General features: G+C 50.4%; 1 protein-coding gene across 1 annotated transcript; it reads left to right on the forward strand.

Annotated features, from left to right (window-relative positions):
- Positions 1-492: 492 nt before the first annotated feature.
- LOC109750206 (phenylalanine ammonia-lyase) lies at positions 493-3,164 on the forward strand. The gene is made up of 2 exons (XM_020309160.4): positions 493-1,035; positions 1,159-3,164. The coding sequence occupies exons 1-2, from the start codon at positions 641-643 to the stop codon at positions 2,903-2,905; spliced, it is 2,142 nt and encodes a 713-aa protein (XP_020164749.1). The 5' UTR covers positions 493-640; the 3' UTR covers positions 2,906-3,164.
- The last annotated feature ends 14,318 nt before the right edge of the window (positions 3,165-17,482 follow it).

The following is a 17,482-nucleotide window of genomic DNA, read 5'->3' on the forward strand; positions in this document are numbered from 1 at the left end:
TTCATCAGTGCATATACCATTACCAACGTTCCCGACCGCAAGATAGACAACTCTGGTGCTGGAAGACTGAAGAAACACACAGCAGTACATCTTCGTGCGTGATCCGACGAGAACCTGGCGCTCGACCTGGAAATGGAGGACGAGGAAGTCAGCAGCGCACCGCCCCTCACGAAACGAAAAGGCCCGGCGTGCTCTCTTCCCCCTCGTGCCACCATGCCGGATAAACCTCCCCGCGCCACCAACCGCCGTCCCCCTCGCGCGACGCGCACCAACCAGTTCCTGCTTTGCCCACGTCGACTGAGTCCGGCTGCCACGAAGCCACCACCGCGCGTAGCCACCACCCGCAGTCCGCTCCGTGCGATCCCGTGGCGACAGGAGCTCCGCACCCGCCAATCCAGTGGTCAACCCCGCCGTCCAGTTCTTCACCAACCAAATCTCATACCTACCTCCTCAGCTGCCTATTTAATCCCTCGCCTCCCTCCTTTCCCCTCCAAAGAGCCTCAGCTTCATCTGCAGCTGAGCTCCTCTTCAGCACATACATCTGCCGGCGTCTAGCCAGCTTACTTTCAGAATCCAGATACACATACCCCTGCCGGCGTCCAGCTAGCTCACTTGCTTTAGTACCTCTCTGCATCTTTCGATGGAGTGCGAGAATGCACACGTTGCCGCCAACGGCGATGGCTTGTGCGTGGCGCAGCCGGCGCGGGCCGACCCACTGAACTGGGGGAAGGCGGCGGAGGAGCTCTCGGGGAGCCATTTGGATGCGGTGAAGCGGATGGTGGAGGAGTACCGAAGGCCCGTGGTGACCATGGAGGGCGCCAGCCTGACCATCGCCATGGTCGCCGCGGTGGCTGCCAGCAGCGACACCAGGGTGGAGCTCGACGAGTCCGCCCGCGGCCGCGTCAAGGAGAGCAGCGACTGGGTCATGAACAGCATGATGAACGGCACCGACAGCTACGGTGTCACCACCGGCTTCGGCGCAACCTCTCACCGGAGGACCAAGGAGGGCGGCGCTCTGCAGAGAGAGCTCATCCGGTACGAATTAAACCGCAGAACCAGTTCTACTTCTTGTTAAGCATTTCTGTTAGTAGTTATGTGTACCAGACTATGAATTGAGTTATGGAAACCTTATTTTTTCGTGATTGCTTTTGAGTTCAGATTCCTTAATGCGGGAGCCTTCGGCACCGGCACCGACGGTCACGTCCTGCCTGCCGCGGCGACGAGGGCGGCGATGCTCGTCCGAGTCAATACCTTGCTCCAGGGATATTCAGGCATCCGCTTCGAGATCCTGGAGACGGTCGCCACGCTTCTCAACGCCAACGTGACACCATGCCTGCCGCTCCGGGGCACGATCACCGCATCCGGTGACCTCGTCCCGCTTTCATACATCGCGGGCCTGGTCACCGGCCGCCCAAACTCCATGGCGACCGCTCCAGATGGCACCAAGGTTAATGCCGCCGAGGCATTTAAGATTGCCGGCATCCAACATGGGTTCTTCGAGCTGCAACCTAAGGAAGGCCTAGCCATGGTGAATGGCACGGCAGTGGGCTCAGGGCTTGCATCCATGGTGCTTTTCGAGGCTAACATCCTTAGCCTCCTTGCCGAGGTCCTGTCAGCCGTCTTCTGCGAGGTGATGAACGGCAAGCCCGAGTACACCGACCACTTGACCCACAAATTGAAGCACCACCCTGGACAGATCGAGGCTGCCGCTATCATGGAGCACATCCTTGAAGGCAGCTCCTACATGATGCTCGCGAAGAAGCTCGGTGAGCTTGACCCATTGATGAAGCCAAAGCAAGATAGGTATGCACTCCGCACATCACCGCAGTGGCTTGGCCCTCAGATTGAGGTTATCCGTGCTGCCACCAAGTCGATCGAGCGGGAAATCAACTCCGTCAACGACAACCCACTCATCGACGTCTCCCGTGGCAAAGCTATCCACGGTGGTAACTTTCAGGGCACACCCATCGGTGTGTCCATGGACAACACCAGGCTTGCCATTGCTGCGATTGGCAAGCTCATGTTTGCCCAATTCTCAGAGCTGGTGAACGACTTCTACAACAACGGTCTTCCCTCCAACCTCTCCGGTGGGCGCAACCCAAGCTTGGACTATGGCTTCAAGGGTGCCGAGATTGCCATGGCCTCCTACTGCTCCGAGCTTCAGTTCTTGGGCAACCCTGTGACCAACCATGTCCAGAGTGCGGAGCAGCACAACCAAGATGTCAACTCTCTTGGTCTCATCTCCTCAAGGAAGACCGCCGAGGCCATTGACATACTCAAGCTCATGTCCTCAACATTCTTGGTCGCGCTGTGCCAGGCAATCGACCTCCGCCACCTTGAGGAGAATGTCAAGAATGCTGTCAAGAGTTGTGTGAAGACTGTGGCTAGGAAGACACTGAGCACCGATACCAATGGCAATCTCCACAACGCACGCTTCTGCGAGAAGGACCTTCTGCTCACAATCGACCGTGAGGCAGTGTTTGCGTACGCAGACGATCCTTGTAGCGCCAATTATCCACTCATGCAGAAGATGCGTGCAGTTCTTGTGGAGCATGCCTTGGCAAATGGTGAGGCTGAGCGCGACGTGGAGACATCTGTGTTTGCTAAGCTTGCCACGTTCGAGCAGGAGCTTCGGGCAGTGCTGCCAAAGGAGGTTGAGGCTGCCAGGAGCGCCGTGGAGAATGGCACTGCCGCACAGCAAAACCGTATTGCCAAATGCCGGTCGTACCCGCTCTACCGATTCGTGCGCAAGGAGCTTGGAACGGAGTACTTGACTGGAGAGAAGACAAGGTCTCCTGGCGAAGAGGTGGACAAGGTGTTCATTGCCATGAATCAGGGCAAGCACATCGATGCACTGCTTGAGTGCCTCAAGGAGTGGAACGGCGAGCCCCTCCCTATCTGCTAAATAGAGGATCGAGAAAGTGAAGAGTAGTGTGCTTCAGATTTCTGAAGGCTCTTATGATAATACTGTTTTTTCATTATATATTCTAAAAGTTGATGTTTACAATGTTCTTCTAGAGCTGCCAATGTATTGCCAAAGATTGCAATTGCATGACTTGGTAGTGTTGGGTAGCCAGTAGAACTTTTATGATGTACGTAAGTTAAAAGGGCAGCGTGTGTGTTAACTTTTCATGATAAATTTACTGCCTCCATTTTTTGGGATCAACTGGTCCTCGTGACGATAGTCCAAGAACCAACGATTGGAATTTCTTATGGTGTGTGTACGGCGATTCAGAAAGTAAAACTCATGCCTAGGTGGTCACCGGTCAGTAATAAGTTCTTTGAATTCTCTGAACGGGATGAGGGCTTCTCTGAATTCCCAATCTCCCATCTAGGTTTTGTTGTTTCAGTATTCTACTTACTAAATTTCAGTCTGGATTTCTATGGAGGGACACAACGATGTTTAACTTGGCGTTCTTCAACTATTGTACCACCGCATACCTATGAATCCATTTTTTGATTATTAATTCACTAATGATCACAGCCCATAACACAGGGTACATACACATGAAGTTTCTCTGTGCTTCTGAACATTGCACTAATTTTCAGTTCTAGTCATACGTAGGCATGAAATATATATGAAGATTGTAAGGTTGCTCACGCGGCAAAATTGACAAATTTAACCTATTGACGAAATCAAATCACAGAATGAACTGCCTGTGAAACTATTTCACGTGGTTGACCTTTTTGTGTGACGCCCGACACAAAGGCGCCACACTACACTGTGCAACGCCTCATAGATAGTCGCTACACGCCTGGCCAGCGTCGCACCGGTGTCATCCGAAAATTACTAAGTCAGTGTGCAGCGCCTGAGAGCTAGGCGCCACACTATACAGTGTAGCACCTAGCTTCTAGGCGTTGCACTAGTGGTTGCTTCATTTTATAGTGCAACCACTAGTGCAGCGCCTGAGAGCTAGGCGCCACACTATATAGTGCAGCGCCTAGCTCTTAGGCTCTGCACAATGACTTAGCAATTTTTAGGCAGTCTGGGGTGCAACGCTGGCCAGGTGTGTAGCGCCTATCTGTGAGCCGTTGCACAGTGTAATGTGGCGCCTTCGCGTCGGGCGTCACACAAAAAGGTCAGCCGCGTGAAATAGTATCACGGACAGTTCATTTTATGATTTGATTTCGTTCACAGGTCAAATTTGTCAAATTTGACTGCTCATGCATGTGGCACGTGCTTGTATTCTACTCCCCTTTGGTGTTCTTCAATCTACACGCATCAATAGCTCCACGCATACATTGACCATACACGAGATGTGTATGTATGTCCCTCTGCACCGGCCATCGTACCCTGCCAACTAACACGTCTGTGTTGCATGAAATGAAGATGTCAACTAGCAGTGTCCTAATTTCGAACTCAGTATGAGAAACAGAAAGCAGTCTGATGTCTACTACACAACCTTTTTTTTGTAGACATTGTTGGTCCTCCAAGTGCAGAGGTTTGTAGGACGGTAGCAATTTTCCCTCAAGTGGATGACCTAAGGTTTATCAATTCGTGGGAGGCGTAGGATGAAGATGGTCTCTCTCAAACAACCCTGCAACCAAATAACAAAGAGTCTCTTGTGTCCCCAACACACCCAATACAATGGTAAATTGTATAGGTGCACTAGTTCGGCGAAGAGATGGTGATACAAGTGCAATATGGATAGTAGATATAGGTTTTTGTAATCTGAAAATATAAAAACAGCAAGGTAAAAATAATAAAAGTGAGCACAAATAACGTTATTGCAATGCGTTGAAACAAGGCCTAGGGTTCATACTTTCACTAGTGCAAATTCTCTCAACAATAATAACATAATTGGATCATATAACTGTCCCTCAACATGCAACAAAGAGACACTCCAAAGTCACTAACAGCGGAGAACAAACGAAGAGATTATTGTAGGGTACGAAACCACCTCAAAGTTATTCTTTCGGATCGATCTATTCAAGAGTTCGTACTAGAATAACACCTTAAGACACAAATCAACCAAAACCCTAATGTCACCTAGATACTCCAATGTCACCTCAAGTATCCGTGGGCATGATTATACGATATGCATCACACAATCTCAGATTCATCTATTCAACCAACACAAAGAATTTCAAAGAGTGCCCCAAAGTTTCTACCGGAGAGTCAAGACAAAAACGTGTGCCAACGTCTATGCATAAGTTCACGAGGTCACGGAACTCGCAAGTTGATCACCAAAACATACATCAAGTGGATCACGTGATATCCCATTGTCACCATAGATAAGCACATGCAAGACATACATCAAGTGTTCTCAAATCATTAAAGACTCAATCCGATAACATAACTTCAAAGGGAAAACTCAATCCATTACAAGAGAGGAGAGGGGGATAAACATCATAAGATCCAACTATAATAGCAAAGCTCGCGGTACATCAAGATCGTGCCGAATCAAGAACACGAGAGAGAGATAAAAACATAGCTACTGGTACATACCCTCAGCCCCAAGGGTGAACTACTCCCTCCTCATCATGGAGAGCACCGGGATGATGAAGATGGCCACCGGTGAGGGATCCCCCCCGGCAGGGTGCCGGAATGGGTCTAGATTGGTTTTCGGTGGCTACAGAGGCTTGCGGCGGTGGAACTCCCGATCTAGGTTATGTTTTGGATGTTTGGGTATATATAAGAGTTTTTGGCGTCAGGAACAAGTCAGGGGGGTCTCCGAGGCGGCCACGAGGTAGGGAGGCGTGCCCAGGGGGTAGGGCGCGCCCCCACCCTCGTGGGTGCCTCGGGACTCTTCTGGCCCATCTTCGATGGTCCATGGGCTTCTTCTGGTCCAAAAACAATCTCCGTCACATTTCAGGTCAATTGGACTCCGTTTGGTTTTCCTTTTCTGCAATACTCGAAAACAAGGAAAAAAACAGAAACTGACACTGGGCTCTAGGTTAACAGGTTAGTCCCAAAAATATATAAAATAGCATATAAATGCATATAAAACATCCTAGATGGATAATATAATAGCATGGAACAATCAAAAATTATAGATACGTTGGAGACGTATCACAGTCAAGTAGTCATCTTCAAACCGTGTTTTTTTTCTTTGTATTTCCTTATTCAATCCCGAAAAGAAATTGTATTTCCTTAAAAGTCGGTGTTTTGTAATCTTCCTATAAAGCTGCTAGTTTGTTGCCAAAAAATACAATTGCATGCTTTGGTAGTGGTAGGTAGCCAGTAGAACTTCTAACATGTAAGTTAAAGGGTACAATGATATACTGCATTCCTTCCGGCCAACCGATCTACCTTCCCGCTGAAGTATCTCGGATTGCCACTGTCGGTCAAGAGGCTAAATAGGATCCACTTCCAGTACCTGGAGGACAAGATTGTGGCCAAGCTTACTCCATGGCTGGGCGTGCTCATGGCACCTCCGGGAAGGGCGGTGCTGGTCAAGTCTGTCATCACGGCTATCGCTATATACTATATGACAACGTTAAACCTACCGATTGAGGTCTTGGAAGAGATTGATTCTCTTCGCCGAGCCTTTCTTTGGGCTGGCTGTGACAAGGTCACTGGTGGCAAATGCAAGATCAACTGGATGCAGGTCTGCAAGTCCAAGGTTCATGGGGGGCTGGGCATCTTAATTCTAAAGAAGTTTGCGTCTGCGCTTCGCATCTGGTGGCTTTGGGCAGAATGGTTGGATCCGCCGAAGCCGTGGGTTTGCTTGGGCAATCCTTGCGACGAGAATGATAAAAACATTTTTGCGGCTGCCACCAAGGTGCTTCTCGGCAATGGTCTTCGGGCCTCTTTCTGGGAGTCCGCTTGGCTCGATGGTTTGAGGCCCACAGACATCGCGCAGAAGATTTTTGATCTATCAAAAAGAAGGGGCTGTTCGGTTCAAAAGGCATTGCAGAATAATTTCTGGGCCTACCAAATTAACACGGACGAGATCACCTCCAGTAGACATCTGACCAAGTTCACCAACCTTTGGGAGAAGATTTCTACGGTGCACCTAAACCCCGAGATGGCTGATTCTATTTCCTAGAAACTCACTAACGATGGCATTTACTCTGCATCCTCGGCCTACAAGGCCCAGTTCCTGGGTTTGGTTGACTCCAACATGTAACAATTGGTGTGGAAGATCTGGGCTCCCCCCCAAATGCAAATTCTTTGCTTGGCTAGTTATCAATAAAAGGATCTAGACGGTCGACAGGCTTCAACGCCGGGGTTGGCCTAACTGCAACCGTTGCCCCCTATGCAAACAAGAATCCGCGGCCCACCTACTGTTCCAGTGCCGCTACACGGTTCGAGTTTGGGGAATGATCAAGTCTTGGCTTAGCTTGGTGGATGTGCACCCTTCTACTTGGATGGCCATCCATTCGGTAAAGGCCTGGTGGAACCTTATTGATTCCAATATGTCGCAATCTAGACGGCCGATGATGTCCCTCATTATGCCTATCTCGTGGGAAATTTGGAACGAGAGAAACGCACGTGTGTTCCGTAACACCGCGGTGCCGGTAGGGGTTCTTGTTGCTAGAATCAAAGATGTATCCAAGCTATGGTGTCTTGCAGGGGCAAGGTATTTGAGTAATATAGTGCCACAAGAGTAATGTGTTGTAATTCGGCTTTTTGGCCAAAACCTCTAAACCTTCTTCTTAATCCATGAAAGTGGCAAATCTTTTGCCCAGTTTCAAAAAAAGGATACAATGCCTGATAAATATTCATGATAAATATACTTGTCCCTTTTTCTAGATCAATGGTCTGGTGGTTCTTGAGGATACTTCAAACAGTGCAAAGAATCTATTGTGTTTACATGACCGCAAAGAATCTATTGTTGTTATGCCATAAAGTCCATGGACATGATAAACCAACATAGACAGGGATCAGGAAGTTAAAATGGATGGAGTTCTGGAGCGGGAAAATTGTATAAGGACCCAGTGGTGATGGAAACTGATAGCACGACAATGGGGACGGAGCTCCAGGAAGGCTTAACGAACCGATCCAACTGTTTCTCCCTGTTGGTTGACATAAAAACGAAGCTTCTAAACTTCCCATGTGAGATCAACATCGTAGGGAGGAATTGTAATAGTCTGGCTCACGAACTGTCAGCTAAAGCAAGGAGGAATGGTAATCTGACGTTGATAGGCAAGGTTCCCGATACTCTTCAGAAAGTCTATTTGCTCGATTGTAACCCAACCTCTCGGTAGACTACTCATTAGTTCTAAAAAGAAGTTAAAATGGTTCCTACGTAGTAATATAGTCACTGGTCGTTGTTATCTCCGTAGTGGCTAGTTCCGCTTTCGTCGACAAAATGTGATGGCTTCTCTGAATTCTCAGTCTTGTACCCACTTGTTCCTATTTAAGTGTTCTATTTACCAGCTTCAGTCTGAAATGTAAGATGAGCACATAATATGATGTTCTCCTAACTTGGTGCTATGAACATATTTAATTTGGATAGAAGATTTTCAATTCTTTGTTAGCGGCCGAACACAAAATAGTTTCTTTCGTCAATGAAAATGTTCACTAAACCAAATATCAGGTTCACATGTTATTTAAAGGGCACTAAAAAATAAGCACACAATATGAATTGCCATACATGCCTCGCTAAAACCCTGCCCTCATGTGGCAAAGAGCCCTCTCATCTATGATTAAGATTTGAGGAGAAATTGAGGGAGTAATATTTTTGGGTTGTTAGGATTCTTAAGCACACTCAACACATGTAGTTGTTCGTTCAAGGGAAAAAATGCAGTTGTTCGTGAAATCTGAATTTTGACCAATGTTAGTAAGTCAATGGTCAACAACTTGAACAATGATGATTTGGTGGTGGAGTTGTTGGCAACTATAGGTCAAGTCAAATATTAACATCCTCGCAGAACAAGTCTAGCGTCAACAAAGATGAGGTCAAAATTAGGCAATTGCCAGTCTTACGTCCTTAGCACCCATGGTGCGAGAATGTTTCAGGAAGAAAATTGTGGATATTCCCTGATTAGCATGGGCGTTGATGTTCAACTTAATTTAAGCCACCAACCAAATGATTTCAAAAAATCTAGTTTATAACTGAAGATCACTAAAAACATCTAGCTATAATAATTTTGAGGAATTTGCATGTTTTTCGCTTCGGCAAACAGCCAGTTTAACTAACTTCACTAAAACCGCGATATTACAGAGTGAACTTTATTCAGCCTGGACTTGCACGGATGTAAATTACATATGAATTAATCTAAAGTTCTTCACTCGTTCAGAGAAACTGCTTCCACAACTCGATTGTCCACGTGCATTTTCACCTCCAGAGATTCACATGTAGTGTGATCATATTGGGTATACTGATACAAGCCGGGGTTCTTTTCCTTCGTCGGATCAGGTCCTCGACGATCTCTTTCTATAGACTCAAGCTCAAACAAGAATGTGCACATGTCTGCACGCATTGGACCGCCCTGTGTTTGTAAGAGCTGACCGATTGGCTACGGAAAAGACGCTCCCTGACTTCTCATGACCAAACCACTTGGAGCGACAGCTGCACGTCGGCCCTCGCCGGTAAGGTCCGTAAGGGTTGGTTTCTTCTTTAGAGTGAGCTTGTGCTGCAACCCGATCCCCCCTGCTTTCCTCGCCCTTTGTTGCACCCCCCGCCGGCTTCCTGTCATTCAACTCGCTTCCTTAGCTCTAGCCCTAGCTTCCCTCCCAGCTTCGTTCCCTGGCTTGGTCTATGGATGGTTCCGAGTTCGAAGATGCTATGTTGGCCAAGTATGGGTGCGGTATGGTTGAGGCTGTCACCGGACGCTGCCGGCATGCTGGCGTGCTCGCTACAGTCCTCACCGACGGTGTGCTGCTCTCTCCTAAGGCTTTCGCTTCGCTCTTGGTCAGTTGGTTTGGGGTATGGGCCAACGGCTATTGCGTTCAAACGCGCCGGCGTGGCACCTTCCTCTTCTAGGTCGCACATGAGTACATTGCCAAGGAGATCGTGCTCCACAAACCCTGGAGCTCTGGCTTCCTTTCTGTTAGTATGTCGCTTTTCGCCCTGGAGCCTTCTGCGTGTCGTGAGGTCTCGTCTAGCCGCCTTGGCGCGCGCGGCTGGATCTGGCAGGCTAACGCTCTCTTGCCTTCTGTCCTTGGGCCGCGCCCCTCGTGCTCGTCTCATCTGCGCCAGGTTGGCAGTCAATCGATAGCGCATGTCCCGCATGGCCAGATTTCTGCGGATCCCGTCATCGCTTTGCACGGGTCGTGCCCTCGCGCATGCAGCTGCGCGCCTACATGCAATCAATTGCATGCTAGCCCTTTCCCCCATAATCCTGGCCTTTTGCTGGCACCGCCTCCTGGTGACCAACCCGCTGTTGTTCAACGCTCGGATTCCTCCGTAGCTGTTGGCAACGCTTCGGCTGCCACCCCCGGCTCCCCTTCCTCTCCTCTGACCGCGCCTGGCGTCCCCAGCTATAGAGAGGTGCTGCTGTCTAATGCAGATTCACCGTATCCACCTCCTGCAAGCTTGGGTTCTGCACCAAATCGCCCTTTTCGATTTGGAAGGCCTAAAGACCTGTCCCAGCGCTGCTTCCGATGCCTCGCCTACAGCCACCGCCGCCGCGATTGCCGGGATCCGGCTGTTTGCTGGACGTGCCGCTTAGTTGGGCATTTTAGCTATCAGTGCCTTCTCTGTTTCTTTCACTCTCCTTCCAGCCGCTCCGCCCCGGCCTTAAGTACCAGCCCAAACCCATCCGCTCACCCCACTCTCGCCCTCGACTAGCCTTCTCCCTCCCGCGCCCTCGCTCCTCCTCATAGCTCTTCTAGCCCACCCTCCCCTCTCATGGAGCCTGTTGTGCATGGCCGCCCCTCCTCCCTGGATGTGCACTACCCCATGGTGCCGGACCAAAACTCCCTCGTTTGCCTAGTCAACATCACCCCCCCGAAAGCTGCCTTCTTGCCTTGGCTCAAATTCGTTTTCCGTCACCACCTTGGCATCACGGCGGTGCGCTTCGCTGATGCCACTGTGGGGACTGCCTTCGTGATCTTCCAGCGGGAGTCCGAGTAGGTTGCGGCCCTGCGCGCCAGCCCTCTCGCTCTGGCGGATCGCACCGTTTGGATCCTGCCTCACAATGCCGGCGACAACGCCTTCTCCTTTGCCTACCGCCATGTTGTGAGCTTGTCTCTCGAGAAGATGCCTTTGGAGCTGTGGAACCGGCGTGGGGTGGCAGCGAGTGTTGCTGGATTCGCCAGCCTGTTCCGCCTCGTGCATGCTTGCCTCCATGGCAGCGAGTTCTCAAGCATCTTCGTCCTGGTTAAGGTGGAAGCTCTCCACCACATACCTCACCACCTCACCTTCCACCGCGTCGACGGCAATGGCACCTACGCCGACGTGATCATCAATGAGATCTGGGACATCGCCCGATCGCTCGGCGCACCCACTGCACCACCTTGCCGCGCTTCGTCGGGAGCGGGGGCGGGAGCAACGCGCGCTCTGCCGCACCGCCGCGCTGTGGTCATCCCCTCACTCATTCTTCCGCACCTTACACGGCGGAGGAAGGAATGGCAGACCGGGCCTTCCATGCTTTTCTGCACCCGCAGATGGCCAAGGTGGACGACTGCCTCGCCATGCTCAGGCTCTCCGCTAAACCTAAGCTCATCAAAGGCGCCACCTTCTCCTCTCCATCGGCGGACCAGATTCTGCATGAGGACGAGCTACGCCTCTGCCTCCACTCCTCGTTGTTGGCGGCTGACGTGCGCACTCCGCGTGTCACGGTCTCGTTCGACATTGACTTGCTATGCTTCTCCTTCACGCTAGAGCTCACCAATTGCCGGGCGATCACTGGGCTCATCTCGGTGCGGCCGGTGACCGTGGGCGATGTTTTTTTCCTTGCTTCAACTATCTCACAGAGGAGCTTGCGCGGGAAAGCTGCCGATCCCTGCTTTTCAAATTCTGGCCCAAGGAGGTGGGTGGTGGGCTCTGTCCGCGCACTCTGCCCTTGCTCCCCTCTGTTGAGGCCCGCAACCCGCCCAAGCCCAATGTGCCTGCCAACATTCTTCCAATGGCTGGCCCGCTGCTTTCCTCCATGGACCCAAACACCCTCCCTCCTGCGGCCCAGTTCCCAGTCCAGGCACACCTTCAAGCTCATCAGATCCTTACTACCCGGCCCATCTGCACCAGGCCTCTCCACTATATTCCTAGGGCTGAGCCAGGGATCCTCCCCACTAACCAGCCTTCTCCAGTGATTGCCACTGACCTCATCCATGGCGCTTGTGCGGCGCTCCCCCCGCATGTGGCCACCGTCTTCTGCAGTTGTCGCGATCTGCCGCGCGAGCCTGCAGCAAATGACTTCTTCGCCTCTAAGGCCGTGCTGCAGCTCCTTCCTCCCGCCCCTGGTTCTGCTGCTGTCACACCAGGCGCTCCGGCCATGCTGGATCTTAACTTGGATCTGCGGGGGTCGGACCTGCCTCTGGTGGAGAACGACGTGATCGCCCCCAGTCTGGTGGCCGCTCCTGTGGGGTGGCACCGCCTGCTGCCTCGTCCCCGCGGCGCAGCCCGCGCATTCAGCAGGCATACGATGGGGTTCAGGTGAGCCCGGTGGAGTGTGCCGCCAAGCGCAAGGCGATGGAGTCTGGCTCCAGCTCCAGCAGCGGCCCCTCCCGACGCCCGGGCTCCTCCAACCGACGCAAGAAGGCCAGGGCCAAGGCGCCGGCTGTGGCCGGCCTCCTGGAGCTTCCTCTACTTGCGACCCTGACTCCACTCACCAGGAGCAAGCTCAAGCTGATCGCCCAAGGCTGTGACCTCAACGCCTCAGCCATCCTCGACCAAGCCAGGACCCGCGCGGAATCTGCTGCTTTGGGCGAGGCGCCTGCCTCCCCTTCTGTCAGCGCTTCCTCTGCTTCCTCTGTGCGCATCCTCGACACCCCAAATGCATAATTCCTCTGCTGTCAGTCGGTGGTTGACGCTTGAGACCGCCGTTTTGCTGTCATCTATGTTTGTTAGTGTTTCATCTTATCTAGTCCAGGATTTGCAATCGAGTCGTAGTCGTGTGCCTGCTGTCTTTGTAGTGGTTGTGGCTATCTGCTTCAGTCTGTACTGCTCTAATATGTATCGAGTTTGTTTCCTTTCCAACAAGAGATATCATGTTTGCTTTCTGCCCCATGTTTCTTCTAGCTTTCTTATGCTTTGCTTGCTCTTTCTCTCAGGTTGCTTGCACAATGTTTCTCTATGAAGATACTAAGCTGGAATGTCCGCGGCCTCGGTGACGACGATAAGTGTTCGCTCGTCCGTGATGCCATAACTTCTTGTTGTCCTAGTGTCGTGTGTTTGCAGGAAACGAAGCTGGCCTCCCTCACTCCGTTCAAGTTGAGATCGTTCCTACCCATGAATTTCACAGATCACGCTGTTACTCTGTCTGAAGGCACATATGGGGGGATCCTGGTGGCGTGGGACTCCTCAAGTGTTTCTGGGCAAGTTGTTGCTGAGCACAGATACCACATTACGGTCAAGTTGGGTTCTACTGAAACTAACTGCCAGTTCTTGCTCACTGCTGTGTATGCACCCTGCCTGAGCACCGAGCGGTCTACGTTTTTTGAGGCAGTTTCTGAAGTGGCAGCCGATTCCGACACACCATGGGCCGTTTTGGGAGACTTCAACATGTACAGATTCTCACACGAGAAATCAAGGGGCCGGATTTGTTGGACTACTATGGAACATTTCAATTCTTGGATCAGAGAGCATGGCTTGGACGACATCCCAATTGAGAACAAGTTGTTTACCTGGTCCAACAAGCGAAGCTCACCAACTTTGGTTCGTCTAGATCGTGCTCTTGTTAATGCTGCCTAGGGTCTAAACTTTATGCAGACTGCAGCCTCTTGCCCGCCCTCTATTACCTCGGATCATGCTCCGATCCTGCTTCATTTCTCTGCTAACACTCCCAAGAGCAAGCTCTTTCGCATGGAAAACCACTAGTTGGAAATGGAAGAGTCAAGAGAGCTCATTATCAGTTGCTGGAGCAGAGGGCTTAGACACATCTCCTCCACCCTCATCAACTTTAAGATGAGGCGGCTGCGGGCTGCCCTACGACAATGGAATCGACGCAAAACTTGTCTTCGTGTGCTGATTGAAAACAACAAACATGTTGTTTGCTTCCTCAATGTTGTGGAGGAGAGGAGGCAATTGTCTTGTTTGGAAACTGTTTTCAGGGAAGTCGCTTCAGCCAAGGCAGAGCAGATGATATTATGGCAAACCGCGATTTAGCGTCGCAGGGCCAAAGTGAGGTGGTGTGTATCCGGGGATGAAAATTGCAAGTTCTTCCACGCAGCGGCCAACTGCCAAGCCCGTCATAATAAGGTTAAAGTCCTAATCCACAATGCGGTCGAGCACTACCAGAACAACCAGAAACTTGGCATTGCAACTGAGTATTTTTCTGCGGTTTTGGGACAGCCGGTTGTTTCTTTGCCAACAGTACAGCTTAGCTCCTTGTACACGGCTATGGATCTTTCTGGGCTTGCAGTTCCTTTCTCCCGGGCTGAGATTGTTGAGGCTATCAACAAAGCTCCAAATAATAGGAGCCCAGGACCAGACGGATTTACCAATGAGTTCTACAAGGTTTTCAAGCATCTCCTTAAGGATGACCTAATCAGATTCTTCAAAGACCTGCACAGCAACAAGGTCAACCTTGATGGTATCAATACTGCCTACATCACTTTGCTGCCCAAAAAGGATACGCCCTTGGAAATAAAGGACTACAGACCCATCTCTCTGGTTCATAGAATGCCCAAGCTAGCTTCCAAGATCCTGCAGCACTCTGACATTCTTTGCTACCAGTGGTTCACTCTGCAGTATCGCCAGATAGCTATACCTCTTGGGGCTTTCAGCAGAGATACTGCCATGTGGCGTGGTTTCAAGGATCATATCCCCATGGTCATAAACTCCTCACGCTGGACTCTGGGCTCGGGCAAGCTCATTTCCTTCTGGCATGATCATTGGGTCGAAGCAGGCAGGCTCTTCTTGCTGCTCCCTGTTCTGTACTCCTTTGCCAGGAACCATTGCTACTCGGTTAGCTTGCAGTTCTCAGACGGTGCTTGGTCAGTACAACTCCACCCCAATCTCTCCCACTCTGCTGAGCGTGAGCTACTGCTGCTGCAAAATCTTATTGCTTCTCTAGCTCCCGACGGTTCATGCGAAGACATGCGTACTCCCTCAGTTTTTTATAAGCAAAACAGCACGGCCTACTTCTACCGTCTGCTGACCTTCCGTGGTGTTTCTTGTACCTTCCATGATTGGGTCTGGGATACGTCGATTCCCTTGAAGCACAAAACCTTCCTCTGGTTAGCTTTTTGGGGCCGGCTAAACACCAGAGACAGCATGATCAAGAAGCATTGGACGACCGTTGCTGCATGCTCCGGTTGTGATCTATGCCCAGCAGTGGAATCGGTTCATCATATAATGTTGCACTGCAGGGCGGCATCTACACTATGGCATCACATGCGCTTGGCATCGTTGGCTGACAGGTCGCTAGATATACTATCCTTCGTCCAACAAGCTGCTGCTCATCTACAGTTCAAGCGCAAATGGAACATGGCTTTTGCTGCACGTGCCATCACTCTCTGGCATGCACGAAACGATCGTGTTTTCAACTCACGTTCATGGGCAGACTCTTACGTAAGATATTATGCTGTAGATTTGATCTGCCTTTGATGCTGCAGGACCAAGAAGCAACAAGATAAAGAGGACCTCACGTTTTGGCGCAATCTTGTAGCAACATAGTCACATAGTTTCTTCCTATTGTTTCTCTCCTACCTGCCTCAACCCCTCTCTTTTATCGGTTCTTGTTGGGTTTGCACTAAAGTGCACCCCACAAGCTTCATGTAACCGTTCGTTGTTCCTCAGGCTACGGCCTGTTTTGAAATATAAAGGAGGCTGGAGCCCCTTTCTTTTTCAAAAAAAAAACCCTCAGTGGTTTCAACTTTCAAGGAAGCAATTTCCGTCCCATGCGTGATCACGGTGTGCACGCGGTGACCGACCATGACCAGGCCGGACACATGACCAGTGTACACCGGCCGGGTTCCCCTCGGTGGAACAGCCGGAATCGAGGCTCAGGAGAAAAACCAAACGCCGCTTGCCGTGGAACGCGCGAATCCGTGAGCACAAATCACTGATTAGAACGGCACATGCTGCAGTTGGAGCCTCTCCATAGTTGAACTCTTTGCCGTGTACGTATATAAGATTCCAGAATATCTGGTCAACACAAGTAAAGTCTGCACTGAGGAGCGAAACTACACACCGGAGGCCGGAAGTATGCATCAGTATGGCTTTACATTCAGACCGGAATATCCTTCGTCATTTACTCATTTGGAGATGGAAATTGCACGGACGACCAAGACGGGAACAAAAGCGGGTTCCAGATCTTGAGACGAAGCTTCAATAGATCAAGTGGAGCCGAAAGTGCTATTCTGAGCCCGAGCTCAGATGCACCTGTTATCCTGACCATTCTTCAGCGCCAAGATTCGCTCCAGTGTGTGTATTTCACAGTGTATTCTCAGCAGTATTGGATGCTTTTCCAGAGGATAGGGCCCACCCACCTACCGCATTTATTTTAACGGCCACCCCCCCCCCCCCCCCCCGCCGCCCCCCTCCCGCTACTCATGCTCAGACTTATGAAGTTTTAGTTGCATTTACCACAAAACGAATGTCGAACAGATGCCTCCATCTTATTTTCCATTTTCCATACACGCGAGCATCTTTACCGACAAGCATCCATGAAAATGCTATCCACCCATGCTTTGTCAGCTCACCATCAGGGCCAAATTGATGTATGAAATCATCCCCACCCAGGACAATGAGGTACATGACCAGGTGTTTGAACCATTTCCTGCGTGTAGATTCCCAATTAGGTCTGGACACATGTACTAAATGGCATAGACAAATCTGGCAAGTAGTCATCAGAAAACAACTACCCACCTGTCACGATCACTCGGTGTGCTGTGCACCATCTTGTCGTAGAACCGCACCACGTCCTGAGCAGTGGGTATATCATGCTTAAGTCCGAATTTCCCAGGGAACTTCTCACCCATCTCACCCTTAACCTCAATCCTTAGTATTCCCTCTGGAAACCTCAGATTTCTTGACAGTATCTCTGATACCGGCACTGAAATTTTCAGAAACATTGCATATAAGCATGCAAATAAATTCCCAATCTCAACCAGACAAGCTAATGTATTAAGCTACAAACTTATCATTGGAAACAACGTCTGGTCACCTGTTGCTCCGTGGTGCCGAGCAGCTGCTGAACCATCCATTCCTGTCACATGTGAACATATTATTACACTACTTGAAAATAGAACCAATGGTATTCGCTGTATACTTCAGGTAAATCTCAGAACCCTGTGTTTTACCTTGGTTAGAATTTTGTACCCGATGTGGCAACTGGGTCGAGCTTCCCCCAACTTCCGTCACTGTCACTTTTTTTGTGAAGTATTATATAATTGAAAACGAAATAAGGTGCATGAAAAAATTACTTTTCTCATTTTTCATGTGCATGAGAGCTCACCAGTTCTCCCTGCAAACGTATCCCCAGG

The sequence above is a fragment of the Aegilops tauschii genome, chromosome 2 (assembly GCF_002575655.3).
Source record: "Aegilops tauschii subsp. strangulata cultivar AL8/78 chromosome 2, Aet v6.0, whole genome shotgun sequence".
In the NCBI taxonomy this organism is placed as follows: domain Eukaryota; kingdom Viridiplantae; phylum Streptophyta; class Magnoliopsida; order Poales; family Poaceae; genus Aegilops; species Aegilops tauschii.

Bases quoted from the DNA above. Each gene is read 5' to 3' on its own strand.
- LOC109750206 (XM_020309160.4), top strand. From the start codon at position 641: ATGGAGTGCGAGAATGCACACGTTGCCGCCAACGGCGATGGCTTGTGC. The intron at 1,036-1,158 runs GTACGAATTAAA...TTTTGAGTTCAG, and splicing joins CTGCAGAGAGAGCTCATCCG to ATTCCTTAATGCGGGAGCCT.